A 16,142-nucleotide genomic window follows, 5' to 3' on the forward strand; every position below is an offset into this window, starting at 1 on the left:
ATTTTCTCTCTATAGGCTAACTGTGCTGGGAACAGGTGGCCCTGCTTTCAATTACGGAGGGCTAACATGCCAGTGTGAGGCCTGGATTAGTTCACCTTCTCACAGGGAATTTGCCTCGGTTGGGAATGGATTTATTATGGCTTCACACATGGAACAGAGCTCATGTCAGCTGAGGGCAGTGATACATCATATGATTCAAATTAACCTGCTGTGGACTGTTCCGCAGGGCTGATATTGTGTATTAAAATGACGACATTTTTAAAACAGCTTGAAAGAAACCAGGATTGCTGAAGTGCAATGGTTCCAATTTGTTCCAACTAATCTATCACCTGCTGGAGATATTATTCTAGTGGGTTTCTGGTAGCTGCTATTTTCCAGGTTTCTCCAAACCACTGACCTTGCTAATGGATACAATAGTTACCTTTGCAAACAGGGGGAAAAAAGCTGGAGAGAGTGCCCTGGTGCAGTTTTGTTTGTTGCTTTTTATGCATAACCCTAGATCCAGTGCTGTGCCCCGCGTGGTGTCCACACAGTGCCAGGGAGAGACTGGCAGGAAAGAGCGATCCCCCAGGTCCCCCAGTTCTCACTTTATCTTTGAGTGGGACGTGGTATTTCTTAGTTTGTCTGGATAGTTTCTTCTGCAGAAACTATTTTGAAAGGCGAAGTATCAAGGACCGCAGTTAATTCACACCTTGCCCAACGTCTTCCCAAGAAACCGCCAGGGGAAGAGTACTTTGGCATAAACCATCTATATTTTGCATGTATAAGTATTTTAAGGCAATTCATATGAAACTGTACTTCATAAACATGTTTTGTGTCATTTGCATGCAGAGAGAATACATCAGAGACAGCTTTTATAGCTAAGAAAGCATAGCTGATTTAAAAAAAATGCAAAGAAAGCACTAGAGGGTAAAGAGAACAAATTTTCAAAAACTATTAAAACAAGATGGTCATATTTGTTCCTCACCTAATGAATAATATCTAATGCTGAAGCAATAAATAGTTCACTTGCATGTATTAGACAAGAATTAGATGTACAATCCAGTAACAGACTGAATATAAAAGAGAGAGGGTCATGTAAACTGATGTAGATGGAATTTTAAAAATTTTAAATAATTAGTTACTGTAGAAAGAGAAAGAATAGTCCTTTAATACATTGTGGGGTTAAAGTTGAGGTCTGTTCCCACAGGCCTGATGATGAATGCTTATTTCTCCTAGGATCCTATTACCTTAAATCTGGAAGAAATATAATTTTTCTTTAGTTGCCAAAAATGTACAAAATAATCAACTCAAGTGGCAAGAAGTGCATTAATGTGTCCTGTTATTCTCATTTAATTAGTGGTTTCCAAGTTTAGCTACTTGCTGTAGTTTTCTGATCTCCGAGCTAATATAGACTGACAACCTGGTTTCCTGCGTGGTGAAACCATACGGTTTTCTATGGAACACTATCTACTTATCTACTTCAGCTGACAAACTATTTACAAGGAGTACCGGTTTTATCTAACACAGCAAACACTGGGAACCACTTGCAGATTTTTTAACTGCTTGCATAGTAGTTTGCATCATAAAACAGAGGCATGTTTGTTATATTTGAAATTTAACCTCAGTACACCAACAACATATTTCATAAGAAAAATGACATTACAATTAAATCACTGAACCTTGAACACTTAAAGCCTACACAGAAAACTGTAGAGTTATCCCAACAGCTACATCCATATTTTTGTCTGCATAGGCACAGCTTTGAAAAATGTGCTGACTTTTCAGAACAGCAGATCAGCTGTACCCAACAGGTAGCACCTACTAGTGCATCCAGTGCATTTTAATAATTTACTTACAGCAGTTATAAAATGCATACACATAAATGAACATGCAAACACACAGTATGTCCTTAGGAAATACGCCAGTTAGTAGCAGCATTATTTGCCAAATGTTCACCAAAAAAGAGTAGGCCTTCGAGGCGTGCAACATAAGTGTACTCCAGCAGTGCATTTATTCAGTTTATTAACTGTGATGTCTCCCATCACAAATATCATTTGTCTGGTGACCTTACAAGAGCTCTCTGGAGTTTTGCTGACGTTCTTGTCCTCAACGAACAACTGCCAGCTTAGTTAGGATCTGGTGATGTAGACACTTTCTCCAGGCCTGCTGACGGCCAAGCTACCTCACTCTAGAAAAAGTTGCGGTTAGAGGACTTCTTTCCCCCCAGGAGAGTTAGTAACTTATTTTCCAGTAGCCTGCTGAGGAGTTGTCAAGCTTTCATAACTCTTTGCATGTGCTGTTCTGACGCAATCACATGCAGAAAGTGCCTTCCATTACTCATCCAATGAAACCTCCAGCCTCCACGGAAGGCTTCTTGGTAAAGGTTAGTTTATTTGAAGAGGATCTCATAGTGGCAACAGCTGAGGTTAGAAAAATGTGCAAAGGAATTGTTATATTACACCTGCAAAACACTTCATTAAAATTCAGAGTAAGTACTGTTGAGTCATGTGTAATGATAGTTCCACTTAGCAGCAAAAAGGTGATTAAAAAAAATGCCTTTAGGCTAAGAAGAGATCCTGGAGGAAATCTCTGAAGTTTTATATGCTTTGCGAGAATAAATAGACTGAAGTTTATGATGCATTAATTTATGGTTTTTCAGTTCCCTATTTAGCCATATACCATGGAGGGGAGAGATTTAACACTGATTCGAGAGATCTGACTGAATTGTTGAGAATGGGGTAGACACTTAGACTACTTGTGAATATATACTTTCCAAGCTGGTACCAACTTCCATGTTTGCTAGTTTAATTAGAAGTCTGTCCTACTGACAGGAGAGTATCAGGGAAAGACCTTCAGGAGTGTAATAAATTAAATATAAAGGCTGCACCAGGAAACTACAGTGAGAACCTTGAGAAAAGGGGAATGCACAGATGAAAAGTCTGGGAATATGGGAATCTGCCAGATGTGGGGAGAGATGATGCAAAAAAATTGGAGGGGGGCAAGGATAAGAGAAAAACAATCTGGCAGCAGTGACCAAAAGGCCACTGACAGTAGGTGTGTCTACCCTTCTTGTGCTGGTCATGATTAGAATGAAAATCTACTCTTATTATCAATTAATCCTTTAGTTCAAATGGCAGTAGAACATGCAGTAGGTCTGAAGGTTCAAAGTCCTATTAATGAAGCCAAGTAGGGATCAATATAACAAAAGCTCTGCACTGTCAGGTGGTTTTAAAATCTTCTCTTAAAATAATGCTTTTAAGGCAGCACAGAAAACCTAAAAAGGGGCAATGATGAGGTTCTTCATGTACTTTATTCCTTCCTTGAGGCTCCTGCCTGCCTGCATGCAAAAAATGGAGTTTCAAGTTACTTAACCACAGTATTTACAGTCAGCAGGTAAATATGTATGTCTCATTCTCTGGTTGTTCAATTTGATGTCCTGGGGTCTGATATGCAGAACTGATTACTGATTCACCCAAAGACAATATGAGCTGTGTTTCCGACATCTAAATTTCTGTATTTTTAAGTACCTTGGAAAACTAAATTGTGTGATTTAAATTGGTATCCTTAATACAATGAGAAAACCTTTAATTTCCCTGTGCCTCAGTTGCCTTCTGTGAAATGGCAAGGGCATACTATTCCATCACCCATGGGAGGGTTGTGCAGGTAAATTAGTATTTCTGTAGTGCTCAGATCCTAAAGCAGTAAGCAATGCAGGGGAATTAAGTAATCCTACTGTAGATCCAGGTTTAGATAGTGTGCTGTAAGACTGTATGAATAGGTAACTGAATGAATGGGAAAACCCAGTACTGAAGAGTTGCTCACTAAATGACTGATAACAGGTCATTCTGTATGCTGAGTGAAGGATATTCAGGGGGAAAAAACCAACATTGTTATACAATTCAACAAATTATTAAAAATATGCATAAGAAATGAATTATGATGGCACAGGTAAATGTAAATGTATTTTCTAACTTCTAATATAACCTCAGTTATATTCGACATAGTAATGTAGTTATAAATACATAATTCACAAAATAGAGAATGGATGACATACTTCAATTTGCAGGAGTTTCTGACACTCTGGGAGTGAAACTTCAAGTCACATTATTTTAAGTAAATGCTAATAAACCTTCATACTACACCCACTATTTTTTAAATTTTACAGTATCAACACTTTAGACAATAGGAATTTGCAATACGAGGTATCCAGATTCCAAGGAACTCAAGAGAAGGAGGCTTATAAAAAATCTTCAGAAACACTTTAAAAGTCAGCTTTTATAAACATAACTGTAATAAAATTTCAGTTGTTCTAGGGCCAGAAGCAGGTAGGTTTCATTCTGTTGGAAATTTGCCAACCTCAGCCTTCTTGAGGAGTAAAATTTCTAAATTTACCTTGAGAAGAAAATAAATAATTAGACTTAAACCTATGACTGGTCCAGGACTGATCATTCCTCAACTTTGATTTCAATTCAGGGTAATTGGTGGATGAAAATTTTATATTCATTAGCAAGGAATACAACGTTTTTCTGATGATTTAATGTGTGTGTCTATGTGTGCATATATACAAATAGATTACATTAGAAAAAAAGAGATTAAAGTGCAATGCTTACGTGGTCCATTAAGGAAGTCTTTAATTTGCACAGTGATAAGAGGAGGCGGAATACCACTTTTAGCATCTACCTCTCCTGCTACTGTCTGCAACCAAATCTGGCAATAATCCAGAGCTTCTGGTAGAGTCTTCCCAGGATCTACAGGTGATAATGATCATAATCATTAATGATATTCCAGGAATATGATACACAACAAAATGCTACGTACAAAATTGATTCAATTAAAAAGTTTAAAATGTAACACAGTAAATAACCTTCCTAATACTACTGTTATACATAGGCAAGAGGGCAAAGCTGTAATTACACAAAATGTAGAAAACCTGCAAAAATACCAAGTAAAATATTAGTAAAAGACATCAGTTACAGTTAATCAGTTACAAGATGACTTTAAATAGCACATAATTTTAGCTTTAATTATGATGACACTTAAGCAGTCCTTACAAGAGATCTGTGCCCAAAACCTGCTACTTCTAGATTGTATTTTCATTGCCAGCTAGAGAAAATAATAATGGAAAGATAAATGATAAAAGCTAAAAGACCAGAATACTACCAGATCTCAGGAATAGGGCATAATGACAATGTGGTTATATCATTCTCTTTGGAGTTTCACTCAACAGCTAGTCAGTAGCTATTCTTGCATACCACCTTGAATTGTATTCCTTGATCAGTTTATAATATTACAATAGTACATTAAAATTAATTTTCTCCAAGTGCTATTCTTCTCTTCATTTTCCACATATCATGAATGGCAAAAAAGTACTGTAAAAAGGCTTTTTAATCTTTAGCAACTCATGACCTTCATTAAAACAGTCCTCAATTCTGGCACTACTGGTCTTAAATTCTAAATAATCAATTATTCTTTATTATCAAGACTGCTATGTTAATTATTGAATGTCTGCCTCATCCTTAACGATTTAAGGAGATTTTTTTGATGTTATTCTCTCCCATTTTCAGTCAATTAAAAACTGCAATAATGGCTTTATTTCAGTTTTACTGAATGGATTCCTTTCAAGAACAGTATTTACATACCCACTATTATAGTCAACATATGGTATCGTGGTATCACAGTCATATGTGGACTGGGTATATAAAGTCAGCTTTGGAATTTGTATTTCTTGACCTTATCATGTGATTCATATAAAACTTGGCACATATGAACCCTTATGTGATTTCAAAGAACCTACTGAAACCAATTGATCATGACTTTAGATCTATATGGAAAAGATCAAAAGTTAGCACATTCTTCTGTTTTTATTTGATCAATTTTCAGGCAATGACTTTACAGCAGTATTTGTACTGCATGGCATATACATTACAGCCTTTCCTTCCCTTTATTCCCGCTATACATTTATAAAGTCAGCTCTCAACAGTTATTTAAGAGCTGTCACTGCATACAACAGATTTGTATATTTTCCATGTGAATTTCTACATTTTTATGGTTCTTAGCCCTTTCCTTTAATTACATTAACCAGAATGGTGTGGCACACTCCCTTTTCTATAGTAACTGCTTTAGGGAATATCTTGTTTCCTGTGTCTGGAGTTTGCCTAGAATACTGGAAATAATAATAATAAAAAATCTTTACACAAAGTACACATCTTTTCCAAAATATAGTTTTGTAGTTGTTCTGAACAAGGATGTCATCTCTGACTTGGATATATACCATCCTATCTTGTTTTGTGCTAGTAGGTCATCATAAATAAGTAACATGCTAATGTTTTTCAGAATATATAGTGTAAAGCATTGTAAAAATTACTGAACATTGTGCAATGAACATCACTGAATCAATTAATTGATCTCTAAGTTATTGTTCCTTCAGAAGTATTAGTATAAACATTTAGGTGTACCAATATGGCGTAAAATGTTGCAATACGCCTTTATTTTGTCTCATTTCTGAAAGATATCATCACATACTGTATATAGCAACCTAGATCATCCACCGGCTTTTCAGAAAATCCAGTAAATTTAGTCAAACATTTCTTCTGAAGACTATATTTACAGGTGTTCCTATTATCCTAAGGTGTGCTTATGTTATAAAATACCTAATAATTATTTCAAAGTTGTAGCTGTTTAAAGATGAAAATATCTCTGATGGAAAGAACTTACATAGCAGAAAATCCTTGCGTGACATAATACATTAGCTATACAAACACTGCCCTCAGGGCACTGGGAATTGCAGCATGTAAGCACAGAATCAAAAAAATAAAGGAACCATGGGGCTCTCAGGAGATTATTTAGCTCTGTCATGTCTCCAAGGAGTGCAGCACCATCACCTCTTCATTACCTGGGGCACTGCAGGACTGGGATACATGAATAATGAGAAGGACCCCAGAATTACAGATTAGGAACACAACACAAAGAAAACTGAATGCACAAAATTAGCCTGAGTCCAACAAAATATATTACTTTTAACCCAGCACTGGCCTTACTGATTTCAAGCATTTTTTTTTTTTTTTAGTTCAAGTGAAACTGTGTTATTCTGAAACTGAGCTAATTCTGGAAGCAGGATAGTTGCGTTGACACAATTTTGCATTGGAGGTAATAATCCCAAAGGGCCATGCAAAGAACTAGTTTGAGTACTTCCAAGCCCATGGCATATGGTTAATTTGGAACCTGGGTAACAGACTTGACTGTACATCCAAATATACCAGATACGGATCAATAAATACGTTTTTATATAATGAGAAGAAAGCAAAAATCCAGAGATTTCAAAACCGACTATGCTGGTGTACATCTCAAAAACTTGAAGGGAATTCCAAATAGGAGCTATAAAATGTATCTAGGTAAGACAAATTCATTTACATCAAAGGCCAAAAGACTGAAATATATGTATCTTGATTAAAATACCTTCTAAGGTAGAAAACAGCATATGCATTTTCATAGCATTAAGGATCAGGAAAGGAAGAAAACAGTATCAATCAATCAATCCCTATGCCAAGGGCATATGACTTGCCAGAGAAGCAACTGAATGAAAAAGAGAAAATTTAGGCTGTAAAGTGAGGAATTCCTGATTGGGAGAGCTGTTAGAAAAAGGACTCTTCTCCCTCAAGGAAATGATGGAAACGTTCAGAATGTTTAAAAATACACTTGACAGAACACTATAAAATATACAACAGGGAACAATTATGCATCAGCAGGGAACTGGTCTGAATAATGTATTATAATAGGTCATTTCCATTTCCATTTTCTATGATTCTCCCAAAAATCAACACTTAAATTTGCAGTTATTTGTATAAAGAAAATGCTGGAGAAAACCCAAGGGATACATATATAAGTAAAAGGAGAGGCTAGAATTACTCCACAGCAAGCCAAGAGAGAGAAAAGTAAGGCTTGAGAAGTGAAGAGCGGTGAAGACGGCCAGAAATTCTATCCTCTACACCATGTGAAAAATTTGTCTGTGGCAGCAAAAGAAAAATGGTGAGACAACTATCACAGATTGACAACCAAGGCTGTAATTTAAAATCGGCAAGACTGAGAAGCTGGGGCCTTCAATACATCCACATTCCCCCCCCCCCCCCTTTTTTTTTAGGGGGAAAAAAAAAAAATCTCTGGCTATTTTTGAATGCACCCAAACATCCAAAGCCACTTTTAGTCTTGCTAAGGTCCAGACCTCAGCTCCAAACTTCACAGTTTATGAAGTATCTTCCTAAACTTGATTTGAATTTGCAAGCTTTTGATTTCACGTCCTATCTCCTCATTCTTGTGTTAACAGCAGACAGCAAAAACCAAACTTCTGAAGAGAAAGGGGAGTAAGGGGAAAGGAGAGGAGAGAGGCAGGAGAGATTTCACATCTTGAAGATTTTCATTCTCCAAAATGTGGTTTTGTTCCAGTTTGTAGCTGAGAGCCAGGGCAGCTCAGGGGCATAGCCTGTGGGAGGCTTTAATGGGGGGGCTCAGCGATCCACAGCACCCCAGCAGCTGCCAGGCAGGGGACCGGGCTACCGACCATGTGCGCGGGACGGCAACTTGGCCCGTTCAGCTGGAACTTTACCCAGACCAAATGAGCTCTGCAACACACTTTTATTTCAATGGATGAATCATATTTTGGTCTGCAGTCAATTTTAAAAGCCAGTAGGATGCTGCAATCATCTCTGCATTTTGAACCCTGAAGTGGAACGTTTGGTCTTGTTTTAAAAATGGTTTCCATTGGAATTTAAAGAACACAAGTGGGAAAACATTTCTACTAGCGTACTCACAAGTGCTGTGTCAGGAAGTTCAAAAATGAGCACTTACAGTAACCTGAGGAATGTACATTCCCAGGCCAGCTTGTCTTTACGGGTGGGGGCTGCAGCCCACCACGTCCATGGATGCAGAGGTACTGGACACTAAAGATACTCGGAGGGGAACAGGTGACACTCCAGCAGAACTCCCTCAATGCTATGCTAGGAAACAGCCCTAAATCCTCTCTCTGCCTCGTAGGAAGCCCAGGCTGACAGAGAGGCACTGAATCAGACTTCCTGCCAGAGCCAGCCTGCATTGCTCTCCATGCAGCCTGGGCTTTCCATTAGATCAGAGGTTACATGTGGTCTTAGCTACTGCATCTGCTCTTCATGGACCCCCTGCCATCAAAGGCGTGGGTGTAAAAAAAAGTAAACTAAAATAAAAATCGAGAATAATTCTGGATGGCCTCACAATGCCTGTTTTTTGCAAATGCTTCATTGGCGGAAGTTGAAGAAATTCCATGCGTAACAGATATTTATTGAGAAATTTCTCTCCCTTAAAACAACCAAGCACCACAACCTCCTCTTTGAAAGCAAACAAACAAACAAATAGAAAAAAGATTTTTCAAGAATGCCCAGAGCACAATGCTCAGGAAATGAGGCAATTTTGTATCTGGATTACATTACCTGAAACAAAGCAAATAAAGATTTAAAAAAATATTTATAAAAGCGGCTTATGAGATTACATTAAAAACAATTGCACCCACTTTTATTTAAGTGGAAATGGCCAGTGCTCTGTTTGCAAAAACTAACGGTTAGCAGATGCCTTTTTGTTAAATGTAGGATGAGCATTGAATAAAAAAAGGTTGTTTTATAGTATCTTTCAGGCTGTTTATACAGAATCTTACAAGTAAACTCAGGGAGCAACTAGTCTTTTTAATGGTGCTTATTAAGCAGTTAATATTTATTCCATTAATTTATTTACTTTGATTTGAAGTTCCTATATCTGGCAGTAGCATAATTACAATCAAGCTGTGCAATTACAAAAATAATTTAAAACACAAATGAAGCAGTTTAGCACAACCATAATAAAATTGAGCTAACATTTTAATAACCTAATAAGTCTCCTCCTCCTGCAAACTGACTTGCCAGTGGACTTGGTTGGAGAGAAGGACTGAGGAAATTGAAAGCACAACCGTCAGGTCTTTAGTGCCAAGGCAGGCAAATGCTCCCACATACAGACACTGGCCTGATGGAAATCTGCTGCCACTAACTGCTAATTAACACACTAACAATACTTAACTTTGAAATAGCCCATTTCCTCCTATTTTATTCTGAAGCTCTTATTTCTTTCATGTTTCAGAAAGTAAGCAAAAAATAGCACAGTTAGTGACAGAGAAGCCAAGTTCTTTGGATGAAGTTTGGTGTTCGGCTACTGTGCAATACACTCCCTCACAAAAAAAGAGTGATAGCTTCATGTGCAAGATCCTGAATTTTAAGCTCTATTAACTTGAAATCTTTCAAAAATAAGAACAAAACCCTTGTCCCAAATAAAATATTTGTGGCTTCATAACAGTATTAAAAACTTCATTTCTACACATGTTCAAAGCAGCAAACCACCACAAGGCAGTGAGCTTAGTTTTGTCACCAGCCCAGGACTAACTATTATTATCTTTAAAATTCATGCTGGTGCAGTTTTACAGGGTAATTTCTGTATTTCATTCAAAGCTTCATAAAACATACTCTCATCAAACTACCTGTTAGAAGCAGTTTTAAATCCTAGAGTATTCTTTGTTGATTGACAGCTGAACAATATATTTCTTAGAAATACACTAATGGGAGGTGAGGGATGGGAAACATAACTAGGTCCAAACTATTACCAGCTTTTCTTTATCCTAAAATTTTTTTTGGAACTAACGTCCATCAAAAAAGATGACCTTCCTACTTTCACAGTAGAATTTTTTATTTGCTTCTGCCTTGCAAGATTTGAGAGTTGTTTCAGAACTGTAGATTTTTTTCTTTTAGAAAAGCTGTAAGAAATAGCACAGTATTTCGTAAGACCTGAATCTACTGCTGTTCAACTAACAGTAGTCAAGTCTTCAGAATTAAACAAAATTGATTCAAAACAATTTTTCCAAATGCTTTAAAACATTCCTAAAATATTCTTATGCAGCATATATGGTGCATATATATACACAGAATGATGATTTGAAATGGCAGAGTTTTTATTAGCAGGTTTTGGATCTAATCTACATATTTCATATATAGCTTAACTATGTAAGCTTAACCATATTAATATAAGTAATGAGAAACGACCCCAATAGGAGTACCAATAAAACTTTTTAACAAACATCATGTATTTTTCCTTTTGCCCAGACAAGTCTCAATTTTTTAGGTTGTGTTGAAATTTGCTATGTTATAGGCCCGACCTTCTGAGCTGCTGCTGTGCTGTTGCCTATCTTCATCATGCGATGTAATGCACACAATGTTTTCATCAGGCCTGCCTGCCTAGTCCCACTGTTTAAATGTTTTTTTTAAGGGGGAATATGCTCCATCAGTTCTTATAATCTAGTTAAAATATATCTTTTATGTTTAGCTTGTGTCCTCTTCCCCATCCTACCTGAGATAACGGAGAGATAGTTGCATGCATACATATAGACACAAGAAGAGCAGTCTTCTAGAGAGTCTAACTGGAGATATTCTTTAGTAACATTCACTGTAAATTAAACATCATTTATGCCCTCTTCCCACCCTCCAGTCCTTGATATACAGAGAAATAGAGGATTTAGAGCATACCTATTGTACAGAGGGAGAGAAGCTAACTTATTTCTTTCAAATAAACTTTATATTCTTCTTCATTTGGATGATACATCTCTTTCAGATAACACTGTCAGCCAATAGTCACAATGTCAAGAAAAATTGGTGTGACTGATGAAACAGACTGCAGCAGTGCAGAAAATGCCATGCAAAGCTCCTGATGCTGTATTATATGATATGAAATATATAGAGCTTATGTGTATATGTATACACACACGCATAGGCATATTACACATAGTTCATGGCTGTTTCCCCTCAAATACGCATGCTAGAAATGAAAAATAGAAATTTCCAAAACTAATACATTACTATAGTGGTATGACAACATTAATCCTGAATGATGTAATTACAAGCACAGCAGGTCTTCCTAAACAAGAGGCAATAAAAACTTTATACTACTTATTTTGCTGCGTGAATTACTGCATGACTTGAGTGTAGATTAGTTTTATTAACTTATTAATACATTTAGGATGGTGTTTTTAGGCACTAGAACTTTGGCACCCACCTCTCAAACTCTTTTGAAAAGAGCCCTAATGCTTCGGTAGCAAGCATAGGATTCTGTCTGATACATGAGTAAGGTACTTACTACTGCCCACAAAGGCAGCAGGATGAGACCAGAATTTCTGCCTTCACATAATGTCTGACTCCTGCCTCCACACTCTTTTACCTTTGCCTGACATGGACACAAAAAGCCAAAGAAAAGGGTAAGACCCACGTAGGGCTAGTCTTTGGTCCTCCAAGACGACCCCTTTGGGTCTCACTGAACAACTGCTGGTGACTGAGAAGCTCTCAGGCTGTATGTTCCTACTATCTTTATTATTTAAACTTCTTGCCATGCTTCTGTGCTCTCTGATCCACTTCGATTTTTAAGAAGACTTTATTACAGCTTGTGTTTTCTAGAATTGCTCCCATAGATATGAAGATGGTGAAAGACTTCAGAAGTTAATTGCAGGAGCAGAATGGAGAGAACTTTGCCCAGTTTCTTGGTAATGTGGTAGCAGCTTGGACAAGGACACACTTGTATGCCTCAGATATGAGAAATGAAGAAGTCCTATCGCATCTTTCCAAAACGCTAAGTTAATGAAGTTGTGATCTTTAACTTACAACTACTCCAACTTTCCTTCAAACTTTGCTTTGTTGATTGATTTGTTAATTCTTTTCATATTAATTGCTACAATGACCACCTTTTATGTAGTATTTAACAAACATACATGGGAATCTGGAGTAAATCTAATTCATGTCACAGCTCTGTTTATTTCAAGACAGGACAGCAACAGCAAAAAAGATGAAAATGGAAGAATGATAAAAGAAAACATGGCAGAGAACGAATCCTCTCCCTGTTTTAAGTATCTTTTTTCCATCGTCTAATCTTCCTCACTGTTTAATCCCTCTTAAAAAGTTCCACCAGATTTCTGAAAAAAGTTAAGATCTATTAAAAATAGAATTTTTAGTCTTTTGATAAGCACATTATTCTAATGCAAATTTTCAAAAGATACCATCTCATTCAGCAAAGATTCGGTATAGCTGTACAAAAACTGTATACTACTTTTCCCAACTAGTGTGCTGTATGAACTCTGGCAACAAAAAACTAGCAATGTTTTTCACCTACAGCTCTCATTCAGTGAACAATTTAAAACCCCACACTTTTCTGGCTGTGCGTTCAGCAGATCTTTGCACTCTCATTTACACTTTTTTTGGGTAAAACTCTGTAATGATGTATCTCTTTGAATTCTTATACCCAGTACTGGCTGTCAGACAAATGAATTGCAATCATTTGATTTCTCTCTTCAGCAGTACAGATAAGACAGAAAAAGAAATTTTCAGAATATTTTCTTCTGAACAGTTATTCTGATACTATAAGCTTTGCTTATGAACAACAACAAAAAGCCATTCATTAAGAGAAGGAAATTCTTGCAAAACCCTATTACTCAGCTGAATGAAAACTTAAAATACATGACATCATTAGATGTCATTTGGAAGATCACTATAATTTTCTTACAGTTTATGATCAAAACACCAGGTGCTTCTACAATGTTTACATTTAAATTTTATCAGTAGGCTAATATAGGAAAATATCATGATATTCAGTCATTAAAAAATGCTTTTTATGAAATCAGCTTGGCTTAAAACTCTTACTTCCTTAGAAAACATTAAGAAGTTAAAGTAATGCAACAATCCCTATTGCAATCTGGTAATGAGAAACTAATACCGAGGAACAGGAAGAACTGGTTGCTAAAAGGTTACATCTTAATTAATTTCAAACATTTTACACACTTAACTTGATTCAGCTGTGGGGTATAATCCTAAAAATATGTATATTTACCGTTTGATTTCTAAAACATCCTAGAAATCTCTCAGCTGCTCTCCACCGCTCCAGTAACTTTGAGAAGTGCAATTATTTTGGCAGTTGTAACCAGGAGTGAATGTTAAATGCTCTTACCTGTACACTTGTAGTCTGAAGCTACTCCTTTAACACCAGCATCGAACACGGATATTTCGACCTTTTGCTTTCTGTGGTGGCAGCTCAGGAGCACAGAGGGCTGTGATACAACGAGGTAGAGAAACGGCTGCAGCTCTATGTCCCCAGTTCCCCTGCGACCAGGCTGCCGAACAATAGTTATACCCAGGGCTTGTCGAGCAGACGATCTTGTGGAAGCATGCAGACTTTCCAGTGACAAAAGACCTGTTTTTCTCCCAGTAGACAGGGGAATATTACTGTTCAAAAGATCATCTGCGGTGACGGAAGAAATGCATGGCTGACTGGGCTTCTTGGTGTCATGGCTGCCACCTGAGCCCGCTTCTGGAAGGTTCAAGGAGCTTTTGCTTATTTTCTCACCATCTTTCTGATCTGGTCCTGATTTTGATTTAGGTAAGGCAGTGCACGAGTAAGTCATCAAGGAGATTCGACTTGCTGTAACAAAAATGTCAAAGGGAATGAAATTGAGATTCTTCACAATGGAAGACTGGCGGGAAGGACGGGCAATGCGGTGCTGGCTGGTACCACTGTGCTGCTCGATCTGAACGATTCTGATCTTAACGCTGTCGCTGCCAATTCCACTGTCCTGTGCCCCGCTATAACGGGAAGAAGTCTCAACTGTTCCTCCATCAGACACATCCATTTTTTTCTGCTCTTGTTTGGAAACCTGCAAAGGAAAATATTATATTAACTTATGATATCCATATCCCAACTATTTCCATTTCAGTGGCAGCAAACAATCACTATATAAACATCATGTCAAAAAAGAGAATTATAAAAAAATATCTGCCAAGTTAACTTTAACACAGTAATCACTCATGAAAACACAGCAGGTGTCTGTTCCAATGAAATGATGACTCACAACAGATGAAGTGCCAAAAGAACTTGTGAAGGGAAAAAAAAAAAAGGAGTAATGACTTCTAGGCTTAAACAACTTTTTTCTTTCTTTTTTTTTTTTTAATTTAAACTCTTTCTTTAAAGAATCTACAAGAAATTTATGGCTTAATATAAAACCCTATCTCTGTGGAATAATACAATGTAAATAAAAAGCCTAGTCAGAATTGTTTTCCAGTTTTGAGCACTGATGCTCAAAAAGTCCTCTTTGGCACTAAAATATTTTACCGTGATTAGATGAAATAGAATGTAGTGTTAATCTACTGCAAAATCAAAAAAAGACTAAATGGAAGTTGTAAGCTGAAATGTATAAATATTATGTTGTAGAAAAAGTATTTTTCTTAAGAGTCATGGAAGTGACAGCTGCCTTATATAAAACACCAAAGCTGAAGGAAATATCAGCACTAACTAAAGACTGCCTCTGTGATGGGGTACGAGTTCTTAGCTCCCCGAGGCTCACCGAAGCTACATATGGTCTTGGCTGTGACATTCACAGGGCTGCACACGAGAAATCATTGCATATAGAAATATTTCAAAAAGAAAACATACACCACTGATAAACAGTAAAAAGAACTTCCCTTCTATCACAGGAAATGCAAAAGTGAAACAAAAAGTTGCACGGCTGTGTCCAGGGACCACATAGTACCAGGTCAAGAGACAGAGATATCTAAGACAAGGAGGTGCTTCATGAAGAAAACACTTCCAACACTGCTCATGAAACAAGCAGAAATCCTACAAAGAGCTTGAGGACAAGGTGGGGAGCATATGCTAAAATATTTGGAAAAAATCCTCTGCAGAATTCAATAATAGTAATACTAATAATGTATGGCCAACTCCTCTGATTCATATGGAGTTGGGAGTCATGCATTCATCCTGTATAGCTTCCACAGCATAACTAACACTTCCATCTGTGCTGCCCAGAAGAAGTGTTTCTGCTCTGCTCCGTACAAGAACTAACATAAGAAAAGCTCAACTCAATCAGATTCGTGACCCATCCAGCCCAGTACACTGTTTCTGACAGCACTAGGAGGAGACTCTGCCAAGAAACACTGTGGACCCTGGCCACTTCTTGCAATCTTCCTCTCCTACTCCCCAAGCATCCACAGCTGTTGCATTTGGGATGCGAGTGGTGCACACCTGTGTAGTCATTTTAGTAACCATTTCTTGACTTTTTGTCCATTAATTCGTCCACTCGTCCACTTCTG

At 37.3% G+C, this 16,142-nt stretch overlaps 1 protein-coding gene across 9 annotated transcripts in view; it reads right to left on the reverse strand.

Moving 5' to 3' along the window:
* The window catches only part of VPS13B (vacuolar protein sorting 13 homolog B), a 489,796-nt gene that overhangs the window by 105,529 nt on the left and 368,125 nt on the right, over positions 1–16,142 (reverse strand). For all 9 annotated transcript variants that reach the window (XM_072852126.1, XM_072852122.1, XM_072852127.1 and 6 more), the window contains 2 exons: positions 14,008–14,710; positions 4,593–4,730 (listed from right to left, as the gene is read on the reverse strand). In XM_072852126.1, the coding sequence (XP_072708227.1) occupies positions 4,593–4,730; positions 14,008–14,710 (841 nt within the window). The remainder of the gene's footprint in view (positions 1–4,592; positions 4,731–14,007; positions 14,711–16,142) is intronic.

The sequence above is a fragment of the Ciconia boyciana genome, chromosome 2, assembly GCF_034638445.1.
Source record: "Ciconia boyciana chromosome 2, ASM3463844v1, whole genome shotgun sequence".
In the NCBI taxonomy this organism is placed as follows: Eukaryota; Metazoa; Chordata; class Aves; order Ciconiiformes; family Ciconiidae; genus Ciconia; species Ciconia boyciana.